The following is a 23,595-nucleotide window of genomic DNA, read 5'->3' as shown; positions in this document are numbered from 1 at the left end:
TACAAGTAACTTTGAAATGTTAAATGATACAAATGAAAACAAATGGCATTCATGTTTTGTAGAGAAAGATAGAACTTCAACTCTCCTCAAATTAAAAACAGTACTTTTAAAGAATAAGTCAATGCTAAAAATCATTTGGAAAAATAAATGAGAGAGAAAAATTCTTTAAAAAATATAAAGAGGAAAGACCAGCCCTACCTGATATTTAAAAATATCACAAAGACACATGGGGAAAAAGTAAAGACATTAGTACAAACCCAGGGATCAGCAAATAATTTTCTTGATGGGCCAGACAGTAAATATTTTAGGACTGTGGATGATAAGTTAAGGTAACTTATATTACAGTAAATATTTTAGGACTGTGGGTCTTTGTTACAAGTACGGTACCCTGCCATTGCAGTGTGGAAGCAGCTGCCACAGACAATACGTAAAAGAGTGGGCAAAGCTATGCTGCAAAAAAACTTTATTTATAAAATCAGGTGGCCAGTCTGCAAGGAATAAGTTTACCAATCCCAATAGGTGATAACTAGATATACCAATAGGTCAGTCTACAAAGTCCAGAAATTGACCCAGTCAAGATAAATTAGGATTCAAATCAGAAAGAGACAGAAAGAAGAGTTACTGAACAAACAAAACAGGAACAACTACATAACAACAAAAAAAAAAAATGGGGAAGAAAAAGTTGGATATACACATGACACCTTAAACCAAGATAAATTCTAATTGATCCAAGATTAATTAAAATATAAAACTGAAACACAAAATGTTCAGAAAAAAACTAAAAGAGCATTTTCTTATATCTAGTAGTGGAGAAGATATTCCAATCCACAACACAAAATCCACAGGCCATAAAAAAGAATGTAACCACAACTTTGAAGTCACAAACTTAAAACTGAACAGCAAAAACCACCTTAAGCAAAGCAAAAAACATCAAAGTAGAATACAGTCTAACTCATAACACACACGAAAACCCAATTTCATTAAAGATCTCATATGAAAAAGAAAACAAGTAAAGCAACTGATAAATGGCAGACTATAAACAGATATTCCCAAAAAAGGACACAAAAATGTCCCTTAAACACAAGATTTGCAACCTGATTCATGTAAAAGAAATGTAAGTTTAAAACATCAATGAAGTAGATAACTGATTAAAGATGGAGTGTGTGTGTGTGTGTGTGTATGTGTGTGTATGTGTGTGTATGTGTTTGTGTGTGTGTATGTGTGTAGAAAAGATGACAATACTGCCATTTGTGATAACAGGGATCTTGAGATGATCATGCTAAGTGAAATAAGTCAGAAAGAAGAAGGTGAGAACGATTTCAGTCATATGTGGGATATAAAACAAAACAACAAACAAGACAAACAAACAAAACTCATAGACACAACAGCTTAGTGGTTACAAGGTCAAGGGGTAGTAGAAAATGGGGTCAAATATATGATGATGGAAGGAGATTGACTTTGGGTGGTGAACACACAACACAATATACAGATGATGTACTACAGAACTGTACACTTGAAACAATTTGATTAACCAATGTCGTCCTAATTAATTTTTAAAATCAATGATATCATTTTTCACCAATCAGTTTAACAAATATCGAGAAATTTCAGGACAGAATGTATTAAGGAGGTTAAGGGGAAAGTCCATCATCACACCATTATTTACTACAAGTAAACCACGTATATGCTTTAATCTAACAATTCTATTTATAAGTAGAAATTTATCCTACACAGTAACTATGCACATAAAAAAAATGACTATGTTAGAAAGTACTTAATGTATCGTTGCATATAATAAAAACGACTAGGAAAAGAATAATGCCTATGAATGGGAAGTGGTTAAATTATGAAACATGTATACAGTGAAAGATACCAAAGTCTTTAAAAAAAAAAAAGTGTTTTATATATTGATGTGAAATTATCTCTAGGATAAAGTAAGTGAAAAAAGCCAAGTCTGTCTAGTATGCAACATTTATGGAAAAGAGGAAGACAAGGGAACAACATTAACAATTAGCCATTTGAATAGAAAATCCATGATGTCCCTGAGAGAATAAGAAGAACATGCCCAGGAGACAGGGGCCGGGGGCAGGCAGGAATCTGTAACATACATACCCTTTTATATTTACTTTTTGGATTTTGAACCATGTGAATATATGCCTATTCAAAAAAATAAATAAATAAATAAAAAAATAGAAAAGAAATATACCAATACAATGTTCAAGATAGAAGGGTTCATTATATAAATAAAAATTACAGGAAATGTCTCTTAATAAACCAAGATGGCTCATCAAGAATCTCCAATAGACTAACTCGTTTACTTCAATTTTACCAGTAGTACAGTAGTAAGATATGGATTCTGATGCCAGACTTCAAAGGTTCCATTTCCAGCTTTAGGTCTCAGTTTCTTTAGCTATAAAATGAGGATGATAACAGAACTTACCTCATAGGGGAGTAGTTAAGCACTTAGAACATATAATGAGAAAGCACTTAATAAATGAGAATTGTTAATGTTACCTGTGCCGCAGCCCAAATGCAATCAATATGCTGAGTACTCAGTCGCCCTTCTGCTGCCAAAAAATTCAAAATCACTTGACATTGTTTGATAATCTGGAAAGAAAAACTTATTATAGTTAATTTCTAAAAACATGCTTCTCTTTAATAGAACATAGAAGTCGTATAATCATCCACAAACCTCAATATGTAAATTTGGTCCAAATATATGCTCTACTACATTGTTGCTTATAAGCCAGTCTGCAAGTTCTTTTGCAATGGACCTAAAATCAAATAATAAAAATAGTTAATACATTAAAAAATATTAGCCTCATTCTTGCCCGTGTCTAAAAGGCAATGCAGTTGAAAAACACTTGTTCCCATACAAATTACAAAGAAGTGATCATATATGATTAAATGTTTAGATTATATACAACTGAATCAAAGAATAATAAATAAAATATAAGAAATGGTAATATTACTTGACTTTATAAACAAGCAAAAAACAATCTGGAAAGTTTGGGTAACAACTGTCTTCCGAAGTGACTGATGCCTTCTTGCATTCCCACCAGCAATGCTGCTCCACACCCTTGTCAGCATTTGGTGGTATCTGTGTTCTGAATTTTGACCATTCTAATAGGTGTGTAATGAAATCTCATTGTTATTTTAATTTGCATTTCCCTGATAAAGGAAGATGTGGATGTCCAATTGTTTCAGCACCATTTATTGAAAAGCCTATCCTTGCTCCATCAAATTACCTTCGCTCCTTTGTCAAAAATCAGTGAATTATATATGAGTTTTGACAATATTTACAATAAGTCTTGAAGGTGGGTAGTGTCAGGCCTCCAACTTTGTGTTTTTCCTTTCAATATTATGTTGGTTATTCTGGGTGTGTTGCCTCTCATATAAACTAGAATCAGTTTACTGATATCCTCAAAATAATCTGCTGGGATTCTGACTGAGATTGTACTGAATCTATAGATACAATTGGGAAAATTAGTATCTTTACAATTTTAAGCCTTCCTATGCATTGATGTGGAATATGTTTCCACTTATTTAGTTCTTTTTGGTATCTTTCATCAAAGTTTTATAATTTTCCTCATATATATCTTGTCCATATTTTGTTAGATTTATACCTAAGTATTTCATTTTTGTGGTACTAATGTAAACGATATCATGTTTTAAATTTCAAATTCCTTTTGCTCACTGCTGGTATACAGGAAAGCAACTGACTTTTGTTCATTAACTTTATATCCTACGACCTTGCTGTAATTGCTCATTAGCTCCACAAGTTTGTCAGTTCTCTCGGATTTTCTATATAGATGATGTTATCTGCAATCAAAGAGTTTTATTTCTTCCTTCCCATTCTGTATACCTTTCATTTTCCCTTCTTGCTTTACTGCATTAGGTAGGACTTCTAGCAACATGTTGAAAAGCAGTGGTGAGAAGGATACTTTTTCTTGATCTTAATGAAAAAGCTTTGAGCTTCTCTCCATTAAGTATGATGTTAGCTGCAGGTTTTTTGTAGATGTTGTTCATCAGGCTGAGGAAGTTCTCCTCTATTTCTAGTTTACTGAGTTTTTATCACAAACGAGTAATTTAGTCAAATGCTTTTTCTGCATCTATTTATATGATCTTATGATTTTTCTTCTTTAGCCTACTGATATGATGGATTACATTAACTGATTTTGAAATGTTGAACTAGCCTTCGATACCTGCAATAAAGTTCACGTGGTCAAGGTATATAACTTTTTAATATATTGTTATATTTGATTTGCTAATATTTTGTGAAGATTTCTGCATCTATGTTCATGAAAAATATTGGTATGGAATTTTCTTTTTCTATAATGTCTTTCTCTGGTTTTGGTATTAGGGTAATGCTGGCCTCAAAGAATAAGGCAGGATTCCCTCTGCATCTATCCTCTGAAAGAAACTGCAAAGAACTGGTGTAATTTCTTCCTTAAATATTTGGTAGAATTCACAAATAAATGTATCTGGATCTGGTGATTTCTGTTATAAATTTTCAATTAAATTTCTTTAATATAGACCTGTTCAGATTCTCTATTTCTTTAAAAAAAATTTTAAACAGCTATTATAGAAAAACATTTAATAAAAAAAGTGGTGATAGGTATATTGTGGGTAGAAGAAAATAGGTTTTGAAGTAGAATGTGCAGTAAAAGATTTCAAATTTTTTCATCTACATAAATTACACAAAAAAAGATTGAATAATTTTTGCTTATCCATAGAATTATACTCAATAAAAAACTTATTTCAAAAATTGTTTTAAAAGCTATGAATTAGATATATGAGCCTCAAAAGGCAAAACATTAAAATAAAACTACTAATGATATATTTTACCTATTTCTGGATTGCCCTACAGAAGCTAAAATCCATGATTCAACCCTTCAATTTGCATATCACACAAAAAATTTCAACTAAAAATAATTCTAAAAAATAAACTTCATTCTTTCAGTTTTCTAAAAGACATTAAAAGGAGACCAGAGACTTTTTTAATATCTAAGAACTGTAATTATAACCAAGCAAGCATAAAACTGGATGACGTTATCAATAACAACGATTCAGGGCTCTGGAAACATACATATAATGATACTCCCAGAAAAAGTGGAGGAACAGAAAAAATTTTGAAGTTGGCCACAATGTCTCAAATTTGATGAAAAATATTAATCTACACATTCAGAAATGACAACAAACTCCACTAGGACAAACACAAGGAGATCCATGCTTAGACACCCCAGAGTTAAATTGTTAAAAGCCAAAGACCAAGAGAAAAATCTTGAAACCAGCAGGTGAAAACAACCTACGTATGTGCAAGGAAACCACAATAAGATTAACAGCTGACTTCTGATTAGAAACAAAGAAACAGAGCTATACTAGAGCAATGTTTCCATATTTTACTAAAATTATTATTAATCTGAAGTAGACAGTAATAAATTAAGATGCATATTATAACTCACTGAGCAATCACTAAGAAAATAAATTTTAAAGCAATAAAAAAAAAATCAATGGAATTAAAATGGTATACTAGGACAGACCTACATATTGCAAAATAAGGCAATAAAGGAAAAATTAAAGACAGAAGACACAGAGAAAATCAAAGGCTAAATGGCAGGCGTGAACCCAACTACATAAACATTAAGATATAAAGAATTAAATAATCCAATCACGAAGCAGAGAATGTAGGGCTAGATTTTTTTTTAATCCAACGATATGCTGCCTTCAAGAGACATACTTTAGATCCAAAAACACAAAAGGGTGGAAGTTAAGAGAATGGAAAAAGATGCCACGACAATAATAAGCATAATAAGGTTACAATGGCTATACTAATATCAGACAAAATATACTTTAAGCCAAAAAAATGTTTTAAAGAAACAAAGAGGAATATTTTGTAATGACAAAAGAATGAAATGATCAGGAACAACTATAAACATAGATGAACCTAACAAAAATGTCCCCAAACACGAAAAACTGAAGGGAAAAAAAGACAAACAATAAAGGCAGTTCTTGTTACTCATGGCACTTATGTTCTATGAAGTCGCTGAACTGAACTAGCTAATACTGAACCCCTGAATCCTCTTTTAAATTGTTATCACCCCCTGCTTTAATGAGTAAAAAGAGCATGTCATTAACATTAAGTGCATCCTAGAGTGGTTCACTTTAGAAGTATAACTTAGGGCAATAACATGACTAACTGTTTGCCTTTGACTGGAAGAAGACAGAGGGTTTGATTAAATGCAAATCTTACATAACAACTTTAGGTACACAATGTGTACTATAATCCTTTTGCAGAACTCCTTTAAAGACAGATGTTACACAGAACTAAGATTTGTTTTGAAGTTCCCATTTTCGCCAGGGCAATGCAAAGGAGGCTCTTCCCCTTATATAAAAATGCCATCATAGACCACCCCCCAACTCACTCCCTCTGAAAAAAAGAGACATGGCTCTCATGTGGGTATTAAAATTACCTCTCAGTATTGCTTTTAAAAAATTTCATTTTAATTAGTTTCAAGTATACAGTACATTGGTTAGGCATATATATAGTTTGTTAAACGATCTCCCCAATTGCTCCCTCCTTTCCTTGACCCTCCAACTTATTCATGCAAATTGTATTCCCTATGCCAGTGCTCCCCACTCCACCGCCATGACCATTCATCAGCTACTAATTTGTATTCCTTTAACCCTTCAACCCATTCTCCCAGCGCCCCCAAACTTCCATCCCCTCTCTCTGTCCCCAAATTGTCCACTATATTTGAGTCTGTTTTTGAGTAGTTTGTTCTTTTCATTCCTTAGATTCCGCATATAAGTGAAATCATATAGTGTTTATCTTTCTCTGTCTGACTTAAATACCTTCTAGGTCCATCAAAGCAGTATTTTGCCATCTCCTTCCTTTTAGTCTGTGTGTGTCTTTTAATCTGAAATGAGTCTCTTATAGGCAGCAAGTAGGGGTCTTGTTTTCCTTTCATCTACTCTTTTAGTTGGAGCACTTAATTGTTTCCCATTTGAGGTACTTGTTGATAGGAATGTAGTTGTTACCATCCTTTATTCCTGTTCTTGATACATGGTTTTTCTTCTTAAAGAAGTCCCTCCAACATTTCCTGTAATACTGTCTTGGTGGTAATAAATTACTTTAGCTTATTTTTGTCTGGGAAGTTCTTTATCTATCCTTCAACTCTAAACGACAGCTTTGCTGGATAAATTATTCTTGGTTGTAGATCCTGGGTCTTCACCCTGTCGAATATTTTTTGCCAAGCCCTTCTGTCTTGCATAGTTTCTTTTGAGAAATCAGCTGCCAGTCATATGGGTGTTCCCTTATAAGTAACTGTTTTTCTCTTGCTGCTTTTAATATTCTTTCTTTGTATTTAACCTTTGGCATTTTAATTATGTGTCTTGGTGTGGGCCTCTTTGGAACCCTGATATTTGGAATTCTCTGAGCTTCCTGGGCTTTATGTCTATTTCCACCACCAGGTTAGAGAAGTTTTCCATCATTATTTCTTCAAACGGCTGTTCAACATCTTGATTTTCTTCAGTTATGCAGATGAGATGGATATTTAGACCCTTAACAGTATCCCATATTCTCCTTGAATTATTTTTATAGTCTTGGCATCTTATCTCTTGCCATTCTGATTGAGTGTACCTGGCTTTCCCGTCCTGTAGATAGGGCATTTGATCCTTTTCTTTATTCACTGTTTATTCCTTTGTTTATTCCATTTCATATACTTCTCATCTCAGATGTGTTTTTCATTTCAGACTGGTTCTCTTTTATAATTTTCATTTCCATTTTTATGTTTTTTATCTCTTTGTTGAAGTTCTCACTGAATTTATCTACGCTTAACAAAAGTATATTGAGCATCTTTATAACCAGTGTTCTGAACTCTACATCTGTTATATTACTTGACTCCATTATATCTGGATCTCTGTTCTATTCTCTCATATGGTTTCTGCTTCTTTGTCTTCCCATTTTGGCTGCCTTTCCGTGTCTGTTTCTAAGTACTAAGCAAAGCTCCTAAGACTCCCGATCTTATTAGTGTGGATTTGTGAAGCAAGTGTCCAGAGGGGTTCAGCTGCAGGGCAAATTTAGCCCAAGCCTCTGCCTCTCCGGGGCCACTGTTAAGATTCAGCAAGCAATTCACAGATGCTGTGCTTACAGTTGCCTCAAACTGCCACACCAGAAACAGAGGCCAGCTGCTTCCAGTGTGAGTCTAGGCACTGCTCAGCAAGGAACACCTGACACGCTGAGGATACACCTGGATGTGGCTTGGGTGGGGTTGTGAGTTGGGGGAGGCGGGGTTTCTGGGAATCCTCTGAGCAAAGCGACCTATGTTATCCAGTTTGATGACGTCAGGGCTATGGCGGTGCTGTGCCTGGCACACTGGTAAGGGGGAGGACTCAACAAGGAACAATGGATACCTCAGGCACTTCTGTACTGAGCGAATCTCACCTCAGCCCTCACTCCGACAATGTCTCCCTGTAAGTCCCTGGTGCCCTCTGCGTGTAGCTGAATCGGTACTGGTGCTCAGAGCAAGCAGGTCTGTCACTAGGAAAATCCATTTGCGGACGTGGCTCCTTTAAGAGGCTTCTGCTGCTGCCACACCCTCCTTCTCACTCAGCCACTGAAGACCGGGCAGCCCTGCGTCCTTGCCCCGTCCTTCTTTCTGGCGTTGCAGGGTGCTTCCTTGGATTTCTCTCTAGTTGTATGGCTTGTTCATCAAGATCCCAGGCGATTTTTCCCTGCTGCTGCTCCTTGTTTCCATCACAACTTTGCCAGAGGGACGAAGAGAGCCTCTATCTTTTATGCCATTTTGGTTCTCTATATCTCAGTACTGCCTTCTTTTATTAGGTCCTCTTTTTTAAAAAACTTCATTTTTTTAATGAGGTAACTGACATATAACATATTGGTCTCAGGTGTATGACATAATGATTCAATACTTGTATATGTTACATCATGATCATCAGTAAATCTAGTTAACATTCATTACCATACATACTTATAAAACTTTTTCCCCCCCGTGATGAGGACTTTTAAGATCTACTCACTTACCAGCTTTCAAATATGCAATACAGTATTAACTGTAGTCACTATGCTGTACAATATACCCCTAACTTATTTTATAACTGGAAGTTTGTACCTTTTGACCCCCTTCACCCATTTTGCCTCCCACCTTTGCCTCTGACAGCACCAATCTGCTCTCTGTGTCTATGAGCTTGGGGGCCTTTTGTTTTGTTTTTTAAAGTCCACATATAAGTGAGATCATAAAGTATTTGTCTTTGTCTGACTTATCTCATTTAGTGTAATGCCCTCAAGGTTCACGCATTTTGTCATAATGGCAAAATTTCATTCTTTTTTATGGCTGGGGGGGGAGGGGGAGAGAGAGAGAGAGAGAGAGAGAGAGAGTGTGTGTGTGTGTGTGTGTGTGTGTGTGTGTGTGTGTAAACTAAAGCAAGAAAAAGACAACCAATAGAGTCAATTCTTGTTACTCACAGCAGTTATAGTCTATTAAGTAGCTACACTGCATTGGCTATTACTTCATGAACCCTTGAACCTTAAATCCTAAAAACAACTTACCTTAGCTGATTCTACTTTCTCTATTTTACAAAAGAGAAAATGAGGTTCACAAGTGCTTAGGTGACTTGCCCCACTAAAAGGAGCTATAGTTGGGATTCATATCCCATCCAACTGGCCCCAGAGCCAGAGCTTCTTGCACTACTCTGCATTGCCTCCTATCATTTTCATCCTCTAGTCATCTTTGTATCAATGCTAAAACAAGAACACAGTGCACTGCCCTGATTGACTTCAGTTGAGAATGTGCATGTCGTGAGACTCAAATTTTTACTTCTCTGTGCATTTCCACAAATCACAGTAAAAGCACAAGTATTGATTTTGTGATTGCAAATAAATTGCAGCAAGTAGGGAAACTCACAAAGTGAGGATCAACTCCTAGATACCCTGATATCGACTGATGTTGGAAACTTCAATATCCGACTTTTAATAATGGACAGAACAGGCAAAAATTTAACAAGAATACAGAAGACGAACAATACTACACACTCATTGGACCTAACAAACATTCACAGAACAGTCCGTACAACAGAATAAAAAGTCTTCTTAGGCACACTCGAACATTCTGCAGTACAGATCATATGCTAGTCCATAAGACAAGACAAATACCCCAATTTAAAACTGGGCAAAAAGGTGAACAAACAATTCACCAAGGAAGAAATAGAATGAATAATTAACATACAAAAAGCTGTTCTATACCATTAGTTATTAGGGAAATGCAAATTAAAACCATAATGAAAATACCACTCCACACTCATTAGAATGGCTATAATCAAAAAGACATAATAAATGATGGTGAGAATGTAAAATAATGCAGGTACACTGGGAAACATTTTGACAGTTTCTTTAAAAGTTAAACATAAAATGACCATACATATGAGTAATTATAATCCCAGGTATCTACCAAGAGAAATGAAAACATATGACCACAAAAAGACTACATAAATGTTTAAAGGAACATTATTCATACTAACCAAAAAGTGGAAACAATCGAAATATCCATCAACTGGTAAACAGATAGACAAATTGTGTTATATCTACATAATGTAATAGTATTCAGCAATAAAAAAACAATAAAGTACTGATTTACACCACAACATGAATAAACCTCAAGAAAAACAGTATACTAACTCAAAGAAGCCAAATGAAAAAGACCACTATCATATGATTCCATTTATATAAAATACCCAAATGAGCAAATCTATAGAGACAAAGTAGATTAGTGGGGCTAGGAATAAGAATGACTACAAGTGGGTAAAAGGAATCATTTTGAAAGTGATGGAAATGTCCTAGGAGAGAACTGTGATGACAGTTGTACAACTCTAAATTTACTAAAATTCCTTTGTAAAAACAGGTGAATTTTATTATATATACATACAGTATCTGTACCTTAATAAAACTGCTTAAAAAGACCCAATTCACAGGCCCCAACAATTATCACTTTTTCTATTTGCTCCAATTTTCTCACACTATACACACCCTTCTCTACCCAACTTGAACTATCTCTACTACTATTCTCAAAACTTTTATTCTCTTCTCTCTTCTCTTAACCATTCCATAGGATGTATATTCCCTATACTTTTTTAAATGAAGTTCTTTCTTACTATCAATCAACTGTTTCAGAAACATAAACACATCCAAGCCTGGACGTGTGGGGTTATTTTTTTTCTACATTGACAATTTTAAGATTTTATTAGGTAGTGTTGTGGGAGAAGGGAGAGCACTAAGGGGTTGAATGGAAATCCAGAGCTGTAGTTTTACATATTCTGGGTACAGTCTATATAATGTCCTGAAAATATAAAGTAACACTCCTAGTATAATCCAGAATTTATAAACCTATGACCAATTCTGGACAAAACATTTTAAGGGGACCACTGACAAAAAATGTTGCCAGAGGTAAATGATTGCTCTGGTAATCTAAAAACCATACCTTATGAAGAAAAATTGGAGGAATAACAACTCTTTAGCCTGAAGAAGAGTAAAGAGACATAGTTTCTAGTTTTCAAATTCATGAAGAGCTGGGTAAAACTGAGATTAGCTCCACAGGGCAGAACTAAAATTAATGCACAAAAGTTAAAGCAAAACTATGACTTGTTCATATAATTAAAAATTTTCTAAAGCCTTAACTTTATCACTCTGTTCAAGCAGAAGATATTACTGTTCAACTAAGAGCAGAAAACTGATTCCTATACTGGAAGGACAACTAAATGGAATAAATATTGGAATACATATTTCCAAGAACGTTAAAATCTCTAAGCCATAAAAATACTTTTCCTATATGAGCAACATTAACTTGGTTTTCCTCATAATATATCCTGAATAAGGTTTTTTCTTTTTCTGCATCAAGTGTGCTTTCTGAAACTATCAGTACCATATTCTTTACTAATATATTTTCCTATTTAAATAGTATTCTTTTGTATTTTGTCCAAATGTTGGCATATGTGTTTTAAAAATATGAAGAAATGTTTCAATATAATGCTCTGAAAGCTTATTGAGAATACAAATGAAGCCACAAGGCAAAGAATTTCTAATAAACACTTCGATCAAATCCATAATTATATTTACCATGTAGATAGCCACATATTAAAATGGTATTACTTATGTATAAAAAATGCTCCTACTTACGTTTCGGTGTCTGATACCAATGATTCATTATTGCACACATCATTGAAGGTGTGAAGTTGATTCTATAATTAGAAAATGAAATTAAAAGTGTTTTCCAAAAATTACTCTTATATATGTTAGCAATGGTCAAGAAACATGGTTTGATATTTATAGGTCATAATCAATAACCAGATCAAAATTATGAATTTTAAGACAGATAACCAGATACACACACACACACACCTTCGAGTCTAGCTATTTCCTTTTTCATATTAAAACATTAAATAAATTAATCCCACAAGTCATACTTACGCTTTACTCTACTACAGAACCTACAAAAAACAAAGCTGAATAAGGGAAAAACACAAAAATCTAATGTAAGGCATCAATAATACGTCACTAGACATAGAATTTCGGGAAAGGCTCTGTAGATAACACATTTAAGATTTAATTTGGGAAAATGTTTCAACAAGTATTTTCTGTATTTTCAAAGTCCAATACATGGGTAAAATCTAGCTATTTCAGAATAACCACACCGTAAGAACAAGCGTAAAATATAAAGGAATAAAGCTAATGGAGACCTTAGTAAACCAGAGGAAGCATATCCATTCTAAAGAATGCAACTAACTACCTAGCTCTAGGAAATTGTTGTTATGCAAGAAGATTTAAAAATATCAGGTCTTCCTCTTCACCCCACAAGAGAAGCCAATAATACCGACTTCTCCCTATTTAAAACAGTATTTGCTACTGTGCAAACCAAACAAAACATTTGTTAGTCGAATTTGGCCTATGGCCAATTAATCTGTGGCTTCTGGCTGGATAATGAATTAAGTAGCTACTTATAATTTCCAAATTGGTCTGAAAAAATTGGTCTCTAAATATAAACTGAAGAGTTAAAAAAGAAACAGTGACAAAGAAGGACGCTGAAATCAAAAAAACCTAAGGTATAAATCCTTCTAAATCTAAGCCTCAGTCTCTCATATTTAAAACATGGAAAATACAGAAATTATTTGTAAGGACCATATGAAGTAATACATGTAAAATACTTAGCACAATGCCTGGTATAAAGTTAAATGCTCCATAAGTGGTAGGTATTATTATGGTGATGATGATAGTCTAAAAGGTGAATAAAAAATGACCAAAAATAAAGCAAATATAGCTTACCGTTATCTGACTTAGTCCAGCCAACCTCATAGTCAAAGTAGGTGACATAAAGTACTTGAAGGCAAGATCTAGGCTTTCTTTATCAAAGCATAACGTTGTGTCCAATGGTTCTTTCACTGTGCTCCACATTAAGTCGGCCATGTTGCGAGCTGCACTCTGTCTTAACTCCTGATCAGAGAGCTTGCATAAATACCTGAAATGTTTCAGAAATAAAACATATACAAAAACTTGCAAAATCTTTCTAAAAACCATTCAATGATTCAATAATATTCCTTTGATCCATGCCTCTAAAATGTTTAGAATAGTAGAACCTGGCATCCTGGTATTAACAGTCTAAACTTAAAACATTTTAAGTGATGCTTCAAGGATTATGACCTGTAGCAGTGTGTCCTTTGCTGAGAAGCCAACTTAAATCAGCAACTACAGAGTCAAGTCATTTAACATAGGATTCTGCACCTCCAGTAAAGCTTTACTATTCTCTAATACCTATCATGTATACAGCATCTGCTTTAGTAAATTTCAGCTATCTTCATATAAACAATATATCTACTCCCCTACACAGCCAAAATTCTTTCAAACGTGTACATTTTAAACATTATTCTTTTTTGGCTTCCAAAAATCACAAGCCACTGGTTTTCCTCTTGGGTCCTGCCTATTCTATTTAGTTGGTTCCTCTTCTCTGTCCAATCTTTCAACATTAGGGCTCTTCTGGGCTTGTAATGGATTGCAAAAGGACCCCATATTTCTCCCATCACTTTATATGGAAGTATTTATGTGACTTTGCCACTCTTCTCATCAACAGGTGTCATTTATTTCTCTACTTCCTTGAATCTGAGTTTTGCCCTGAAACTTCCTTTGGCCAATGGAGCATCAAGAGATGTGACATAAGCAGAAGTTTGAAAAGCCTTTGAGCTTGCCCTCTCTTGCTGGAAACTATTCCACGACAAAGAAAAGTAGCCCAGGTTAGCTTGCTGGATGAAAGACAGAGTTGGGGTCAATACCCCAAATGACATCTAGCCAACTGCAAGATACACATGAGCCCCACCCCCACACACACCAAGACCAATCACCCTGCCAGCCACAGGACATATGAGTTAGGCTACCCTAAAGCATCCAGTTCCAGCCAAGTCATCCCAGACCAGAAGAACTAGCCAACCAGAGGACCGTGAGAAACAATAAATAGCTGTTATTTCAAACCACCAAGCTGCAGCGCGTGGGGGCGGGGTGGGGGGGGTGGGGTGCAGTTCTTATCCAGCAAAAAAAGTGACACAGGGCTCCATCCTAGGCTCATTTCTATTCTCTTTCTACATTTTCCTACCAGGTGACTTTGTTCACTCCCATGGTCTTTATGTCCTGTCTTTATGCGACAATTCCTAAATTAATGATGTTCTGAATTACAGGCTTATAACTCCCAATTTGCCAGTGCTACTTAATGTCCCAAAGGCATATCAAAATTAAGTCTTTAAGTTCTCCCAGTCTTTCACATCTCGGTTAATGACACCATAGCATGAAAGAGAAATTGGGGGGTGAGAGCTAAATGTCATCCATGATACTATACTACCCTTTTCCTTAAACTCCACAATCACCATTCTTGGTTTCATTTTCACTTATATCCACTCAATTTTCAAAAATCGCCATGAATAATCCTTGCACAAGTAACCATAATTTCTTTCCAGGACTAATACATTAACCTTTCAATTGGTCCTCTATCTTCTCTATTTCAACCCCTCTATAATTTATGATCCACTTAAAAGCCAAAGTAATCTTTTAAAAACCATCATGACCATTCTGCTTAAAACTCTTCAATAGATTTCCATTGCTAAAATTAAATCCAAACTCCTTACAATGGCTTGAAGGTCCTGAATAATCTGCCCCTGCTTATCTAAACTCATAATTATACCTACATACTATATTCCACACAAGTCTGCTTCTAGTTTCTTTAATATGTCATATTCTTTCCAACCTCAAAGCCTATGCCTTTATATTCCTACTACCTGAAATATGTCCTTCTAATTATCATTTGATTAGCTGATTCATGTTCTTCAGATGCCACCTTTCAAAAAGGCTCATATTATATTCCCTATCACATTACCTTACTTGCAAAACATTTGTCATTGTTTCTTTTCCTGACACTTTTCTCCAACAACTTGAACAGTAACAGGAAATTAGAAGGCACTCAAATATTTGAAATGAATGAGAAAAAGTATAAAGAACTTATCAAGAAATATAACCTTAGAACTCTTAATGGTTCAAACTCTAAGTCTAATCAATACAATTCTTTCTCTATCCTTTTCATAGGTTTCCTTCCTAGGCTGAGACTTACAAAACTTAACTGTCACCTCATCCTCAATGAGACCTTCTCTATTCCAGTGTTTAAAATTATGACTCACCCTCTACAACTCTCAATCCACCTTTGCTGTTATTTTTCTCTGTAATACTCATCACTGTTTGATGAACTATATCATTTACTTATTTTGTACATAGACTGCACAAAAAGAGAAATATTTTCTTCTCTGCTATATCCCCAGTGCTTAGAATATGATACTTAGCATATATTTGTTGACTGAATATAGTGGAATACCACATAACCAGTTAATCTCTTTAATTCTTTCCATATACTTAAGTAAAAAAAAAAGTCCAACATAAATTGCTTAAAAGTAAACATTAAATACAAACCTATGCATGCATAGAAAATACTATATATCAAACTGTCAATTAAGCTTTTCTCGAGAGAACATGAGTACAAGGGACTTTAAAACAGTATGATTCTGTACTATGTTATAAATCATTTAAACATATTACATGGATACTCAGGCAGAAAAGAGTTTGTAAACTTACCTGATAACATAGGTCCTAAAAGGAATAATGTGCTGCATGACAGCAGGGATATGTAGCCATATTCTAATCTATAAAGAAACGAAGGATGACAATGTAAAATGAATATGTGAAATATACGTCTTTCACTTCTAACAAGAATCTAAATTTTGTATTTTGCTGCCTCTAAAACTACATACATTTTATCTATTTTGAAAAGGATAAACTAAGAAATAGGATTACACCATATCGGATTAATTTAACCTATATACATTTCATATATACACACCCACATATATACTATACACACATAAAATCAATCTGAAAAATTAATATTAGCTTTTTGCTGAAAAGAGAGAATCATCTATCCAAGTAATATCATCTTACTTCATGCTCTATACCTCTTTGGTATAGCAACCCAAATACTGTAACACTAAATTAATTTTTTAATAAATCATCTTAGTTTTTAATAAACCATCTCATCCTTCCTCCTAAAAAATATCAAATTACCTCTGATTTCTAGTCACATCAATATCCATTTAAGGCAAATATATTTTATAGAGCCACATGCTGATTACAATATCAACTATTTACTGAATTAAGCTCTTACTGCAGTGCTCCAGCCTAAGTTATAATTAATCTGTTTCTTTTTTCCTGCACGATATTCCAACTCTTTTCTAAATTGAATGTGCTTACATTATAGTAGCTTTAGTGACATAAATAGTGATTTAAACATAAGAATAAAAATCCTAAGCAAACCATCTAACAACGAACTAAGATATTAAGCCTTGAGACAGGCAAGGGATACAAATTAAAAACAAATTTGCAAATACAGAATGTGTGATGTATAGCTGTACTCTAATCAAAGATATCTATATAATTCCTATAGTGAATACTATTCTAATGGTGAAATGTAAATATTTTTCCTTCTGAAACTAGGAATAAAACAAAAATGACTTCAACTTGAACTGAAGAACCTAGAGAGTGCAATAGGAAAGAAACTAAAGAAAAGGCACAGGACTAGAAAGGAAGAATTAAAATCAAAATTACTCTGCGATGATATGATTACATAGGTAGAAAATCCAAAATAATTTTCAGATAAACTTTTTTGGAATTAACTATTTCTACAAGATTGTTGCTTAAAAGTTAATACAAATAAATCAATATACATACATTATATACATACATACACAATTATACATACATATATTTTATATATGAAGAATAATAAAGTTTTCAAAAATATTCTTTATAAGAACATCAAAAAATATCGCATGTCTAAAATAATGTAACAAAGACATATAACACCTCTAGATAGAAACACAGGAAATTATAAAGAAATTACAAAACATGTAAATAAAAACACCTTTACCATATTTATAGATTGGAAGACTCAATATTGCAAAGATGACAGTTCTCTCCAAATTGGTCTATAGATTCAATGCAACCAAAAATAGTTTAAGTATGGAATTTTTAGGCTCTGATTCCAAATGCAATGGTCCAAGAGACAAAACACTATTTAAGAATGACAGGGAATGGGGATGTAATACAGTACGGTGACTAAAGCTAATAATATTGTATTTTTAATTTGAAAGTGGCTAAGAGAATAGTTCTTAAAGTTCTCATCACAAAAAAAAAAACTTATTAACTATGAATGGTGCTGGATGTTAACTAGACTTATTGTGATCATTTTGCAATATATACAAATATCAAATCATTATGTTGAATGCTTAAACTAATGTAATGTTATGTGTCAATTATACCTCGATCTAAAAAAAAATAACAGGAAGGTAGACCTTGCTTTACCAGACAGCAAATCTTCTTACAAAGCATCAGAAATTAAGGTGGTAAGCAATAACATGAGATTAAGCAAACATACTAATAGAATAAGCTACAAGATCTCAGACCCATGCACATGAAGACATATGATTTGTGACAAAAGTGATATTGCAGAAAAAAGAGGGAAAGCATTGCCTTTGCTATAAAAAGTGTTAGGACCAGTAATTGTCAATATAGAAAAGAAAATGAATTTTAATCCCTCACCCATACCATACACAAAAATCAATTCCAACTGAACTGTATATCAAAATGTGAAAGTAAAGCAATAAAACTTTTTAGACTGTAGGAAAATATCTTCATGACCTTAGGGTAAGAAAGGTTTTTTTCAACCATAAATAGAAACATTAACCATAAAAATTTTTTGATAAATTACACACCATTAAGTTTGAGGAATAACAGCTCTTAAAAGACACAAGAGAATAAAAAGCAAACCACAGAGTGGAAGAAGATATTAACAACACATATATGTCAGACCAAAGACTTATATCCAAAATATAAAGAATCTCCACACATCAGTAAGGAAAAGGCAAACGATTTGATTTTTAAAGCAGGTGAAAGACTTAAAACAGGTACTTCTCAAAAAATATCCAAATGGCTAATATGCCTCTGAAATAGTGCTCAATCTCATTAGTCATTAAAAATATAAAATAAACCACAATGAGATACTATTATACCTTCATTAGAAGTCTCTAAGAATTAGAATACCAGTTGTTTGCAAGAAAGTGGCACAATGAGAACTTTCATATTCCTGGTAGAAGTGTAAATTAATACAATCACTCAGGAAAATCTTACATTAATGCATAAAAATATAGGCATACTCTGTGATTAAGAAATTCCACTTCTAGGTATATATCCAAATAAAATGCACGCACTTGTGAACCAAAAGACATGTCAAGGAATGCTGATACCACGTTAATTTAATAGCCTAAAAGTCCATCACCAGTAAAATGGATGTTTGTATATTTTTAAAGAACTGTAATACAACAATGAAAATGAACAGAATAGTACTACACACAATATAAATTTTAACATCAAATAAAAGTAGCCAGACATGAAAGAATGTATAGCATGTGATTCCACTTCCATGGTTAACAAAGCAGACAAAAATTAATCATAGTGTTCAGGGATGTCAACATAGGTAATAAAACTATTAAGAAAATCAGGAAAGTAATCACCATAAAAATATAAATTGTCTCTACCTTTAAGAGCAAAGAGATAGATAGTGACTAAGAAAAATCATAAGGAAGGCTTCTGGGGAGCTGACAATGTTTTGTATTTTGGTATGGTTAGTGGTTAAATGGAGTACTTACTTTGATAAATCAGTCTTATTTTGTATTCTTTTCTCTATGAATGTTATATTTTACAATTTTTAAAAAGGTTAAAAGAGGGTTTTGGAGAAACATGGCGGAGTAAGAGACGTCCCCAGATCTCTCCCCTTGAAACAACAATAAGCTGAACATCTAAAACTTAACAAAAAACACCCAAACTGCACACCAGCACATCTGAGCGTCAGATATGCGCATAAGAGCCACTACATGTCAGAATCTCGAGTGTCAGGTGATGGACTGGAGATATAAAAAAGATTCCTCTTGCAATCGCCAGAATGTCAGAATCGCGGGTGTCAGGTGATGGACTGGAGATATAAAGAAGATTCCTCTTGCAATCGCCAGAGCTCCCTGTAGGAGGAGGGGGAGGGGAGAAGGTGCAGCAAGTTTCCTTAACAACCCTGCCCGTGACTGCTGTGAGCCCCACACAGCTGGCACCAAGGCCCAATCATCAGGGCAAAAAGCAGAGAAGCAGGACAGGACCGCAGAGGAACAACAGTTGATTTTTACCACTGTAATTCCAAAACCGAGCTGAGCCACATCCCCCAACCCCCAACCCCCAACCCACAGGGTCCCTAACCCCATACCCTCCGAGACCAATTACCACTAAGCCGCAGGGGAATCTGAGCAAATGCTACCGAAACTGTCGCTAACACTGACAGGGATTAAGACTGAGGGTAGAAAGTTTTAAATATCTACAAGAAAATCAAAAGGCATTATTAACAGTTTATATAACGCAGGGATCCAAGAGGCTTAGACACCACCTACTAGAAACCAAAAGAAAAGCATCTTCTTTGCAACAGGCTAAAGAGAAACCTTTATATACTAAATCATATTTCTGGAAAAACAATAGAATACACTTCCATTAATGCCAAGGTAGAGAAATAGTCCATTAAACACCATTAACAACCAAGGTGACAAGGCATCTCAGAAAGAAAGAAAAAAATCTCCTGAAAATAAACTTAAAGATAGAGAAATATGTGACTTAAATGATAGAGAATTCAGGATGGTACTTTTGGAAAAACTCAGTGAGCTCCGAAACAAGTCATATCAACAATTTCAGAAACTGAAAAAAGACCCAAATAAGCAGAGCAAGGAGACCGAAACCCTCACAAAGAACCAAATAGAACTTCTGGAGATAAAAAACATACTGCAAGAGCTGAAAAATGAAATTGCAAGCTTGGGAAATAGAGTCGACCAAATGGAGGAAAAGGATCAGTGATACTGAAGACAGAAATCTAGAAATAAACCAGAAAAAAAAAAGGAACCGAAGAATGAAAAATAATGAAAGAGAAATTCAAGAACTAGCTAATACCATCAGGAGAGGAAACATAAGAATAATGGGCATTCTCGAAGGAGGAGGGACTAGAAAGCATTTTCAGACAAATAGTTGATGAGAATTTCTCAAATCTAAGGAATGAGATGGAGCTTGGAATTCAAGAAGTCAACGGAACACCCACAGAATTAACTCAACTCAAAAAAGACCATCACCAAGACACACTGTATTAAAATTATCAGAAATTAACGACAAAGAATTCTCAGGGCAGCCAGAGAGAAGAAAAAGAGTAGCTTATAAAGGAAAACCCATTAGATTATCTTTGGCATGGACCTTACAAGCCAGAAAGGAGTGGAATCAAATATTCAAAATATTAAGTGAAAGGAACTATCAGCCTAGAATAATGTACCCAGTTAAGCTCTCCTTTAGATATGAAGGAGAAATAAAAACTTTTCCAGACATAGAAAAATTGAGGGAATTCTCCACTACAAGGCCTGCATTACAAGAAATACTGAAAGGGGTCACCCGCCTAAAACAAAATGATAAAAAACATACAAACAAACAGATAATTAGGAGTAAGGTGACTATCAGGCGAATAGAAGCAAAGGAGTGCAACTCTAAGAACAGGGCATTATAAGCTTAAATAATAATAAGAGAATTGCTATAGCAAGACAGTAATGAACGTTCAGCATTTATAGGGACAAACTGAGAAAACAATGACTGGAAAGGGGAGGATTAAAGATCCATATTCGCAAAGGGGAATGAGATAAGACACAAGTAGAAGAAAATGGATGTCTGTATATATATAACTGTCCTTTACATGTTCATGATGGTAACCACACAACAAAGATTCTGAACTAAAGCATGTAATATAAAACACGGAGAACTAGAGGGAAAACTCACAAAAGCCAACCAAAATAAAACAAAAACACAAGGACAAGGAATCAATGGACACACCGAGGTACCAGAAAGCAAAAAATAAAATGGCTATAAGAAGACCTCTTATTTCAATAATCACCCTAAATGTAAATGGACTGAACTCACCAATAAAAAGGCACAGAGTTGCAAATTGGATCAAAAAACAAAACCCAACCATATGCCGCCTCCAGGAGACACATCTCAGCTCCAAAGACAAATATAGACTCAAAGTGGAAAAGTGGAAAATGATATTTCAAGCAAATGGCACTCAGAGAAAAGCACAAGTAGTAGTACTAATATCAGACGAAATAGACTTCAAAATAAAAAAGATAAAGAAAGATACTGAGGGACACTTCATAATGATAAAGGAAATCATGCACCAGAAGATGTAACACTATTAATATCTATGCTCCCAATTAGGGAGCCCTGAAATATGTAAAGCAATTACTAACAGAACTAAAGGAAGAAACAGATCAAAACGTTATCATAGTACGGAACCTAAATACCACACTGTTGGATATGGACAGATCATCTAAACAAAAAATCAATAAGGAAATAACATCCTTAAATGACACACTAGACCAACTGGACATAATTGACATTTACAGAGCATTCCATCCCAAAACAACTCCTTATATATCGTTCTCTAGTGCACATGGAACATTTTCAAGAATTGACCACATACTGGGACACAGAGATAGCCTCACAAATATAAGAGGGTTGAAATTATACCAACCATATTCTCTGATCATAATGCTTTGAAACTAAAGATCAACTGCAAAAAGAAAGCAGGAAGAACCACAAATACACTGGGATTAAAGAACATGATATTGAAGAATAACTGGGTCAGAGAAAAAATAAAGAGAGAGATCAAGAGATACATAGAAACAAATGATAATGATAGTACAACATATCAAAGTTTTTGGGACATGGCAAAAGCATTTGTAAGAGGAAAGTTCATATCATTACAGGCCTATCTCCAAAAATAAGAACCAGCACAGGGATGGTTCACCATACGCAAATCAATTAATGTGACACATCGCATAAACAAATTAAAAAATAAGAATCATATGACCACATCAACAGATGCAGAAAAAGCCTTCAACAAGATACAGCATCCATTTATGATCAAAACACTTAACAAAACTGGTATAGAAGGAAAGTACCTTTACCTAATAAAGGCCGTATATGACAAGCCCTCAGGCAACATTATACTTAACGGTGAAAAACTAAAAACTTTCCCTCTAAGATTGGGAACAAGCTAAGGCTGTCCACTATCGCCACTCTTATTCAATGTAACACTGGAGGTCCTAGCGAGTGCAATCAGACAAGAGAAAGATATAAAAAGAATCCAAATAGGAAACGAAGAAGTCAAACTGTCATTATTTGCGGATGACATGATTCTCCATATAGAAAATCCTAAGGACTCCACAAGAACACTACTAGAAACAATACTACAAAGCGACGGTAATCAAAACGGCATATACTGGCAGCAAAACAGACACATGGACCAATGGAACAGAATCGAGAGTCCAGAAGTAAACCGATATTTATATGGGCAAATAATTTTCAACAAGAAACCAAAAACATACAGTGGAGAAAGCCTCTTCAATAAATGGTGCTGGGAAAACTGGAAAGCCCTCTCAAAAGAATGGAACTAGACTGTTGTCTATTACCACACCCCTAAATTAACTCAAAATGGATTAAGGACCTGAATATAAGACCTGAAACAATAAATGCATAGAAGAAAACATAGGAACTAAACTCAAGGACCTTGGACTTAAAGAGGGTTTTATGAATTTGACCTCAAGAGCAAAAGAAGTAAAACCTAAAATAAATGAATGGGACTACATCAAACTAAAAAGCTTCTGCTCAGCAAAAGAAATCGTCAACAAGGTAAAGAGACAACCATCCTAATGGGAAAATATATTTGCAAGCAACACCTCCAATAAGGGCCTAATATCCAAAATACACGAAGAACTCATACTACTCAATAACAACAAAAAAACAATTGACCCAATCAAAAAGTAGGCAGAGGACCTGAACAGACACTTCTCCCTAGAGGACATACAAATGGCCAACAAATATTT

At 34.4% G+C, this 23,595-nt stretch overlaps 1 protein-coding gene across 8 annotated transcripts in view; it reads right to left on the bottom strand.

Moving 5' to 3' along the window:
- The window catches only part of USP34 (ubiquitin specific peptidase 34), a 214,788-nt gene that overhangs the window by 135,552 nt on the left and 55,641 nt on the right, over nucleotides 1-23,595 (bottom strand). For all 8 annotated transcript variants that reach the window (XM_023532842.1, XM_023532838.1, XM_023532844.1 and 5 more), the window contains 5 exons: nucleotides 16,172-16,239; nucleotides 13,334-13,526; nucleotides 12,191-12,252; nucleotides 2,693-2,774; nucleotides 2,515-2,607 (listed from right to left, as the gene is read on the bottom strand). In XM_023532842.1, coding sequence (XP_023388610.1) covers nucleotides 2,515-2,607; nucleotides 2,693-2,774; nucleotides 12,191-12,252; nucleotides 13,334-13,526; nucleotides 16,172-16,239 — 498 coding nt within the window. The remainder of the gene's footprint in view (nucleotides 1-2,514; nucleotides 2,608-2,692; nucleotides 2,775-12,190; nucleotides 12,253-13,333; nucleotides 13,527-16,171; nucleotides 16,240-23,595) is intronic.

Source organism: Pteropus vampyrus, unplaced genomic scaffold, assembly GCF_000151845.1.
Source record: "Pteropus vampyrus isolate Shadow unplaced genomic scaffold, Pvam_2.0 Scaffold91, whole genome shotgun sequence".
NCBI classification, from domain to species: Eukaryota; Metazoa; Chordata; class Mammalia; order Chiroptera; family Pteropodidae; genus Pteropus; species Pteropus vampyrus.
Note: the sequence above shows the minus strand (reverse complement) of the source record. Positions and strands in the feature narration are given on the sequence as shown.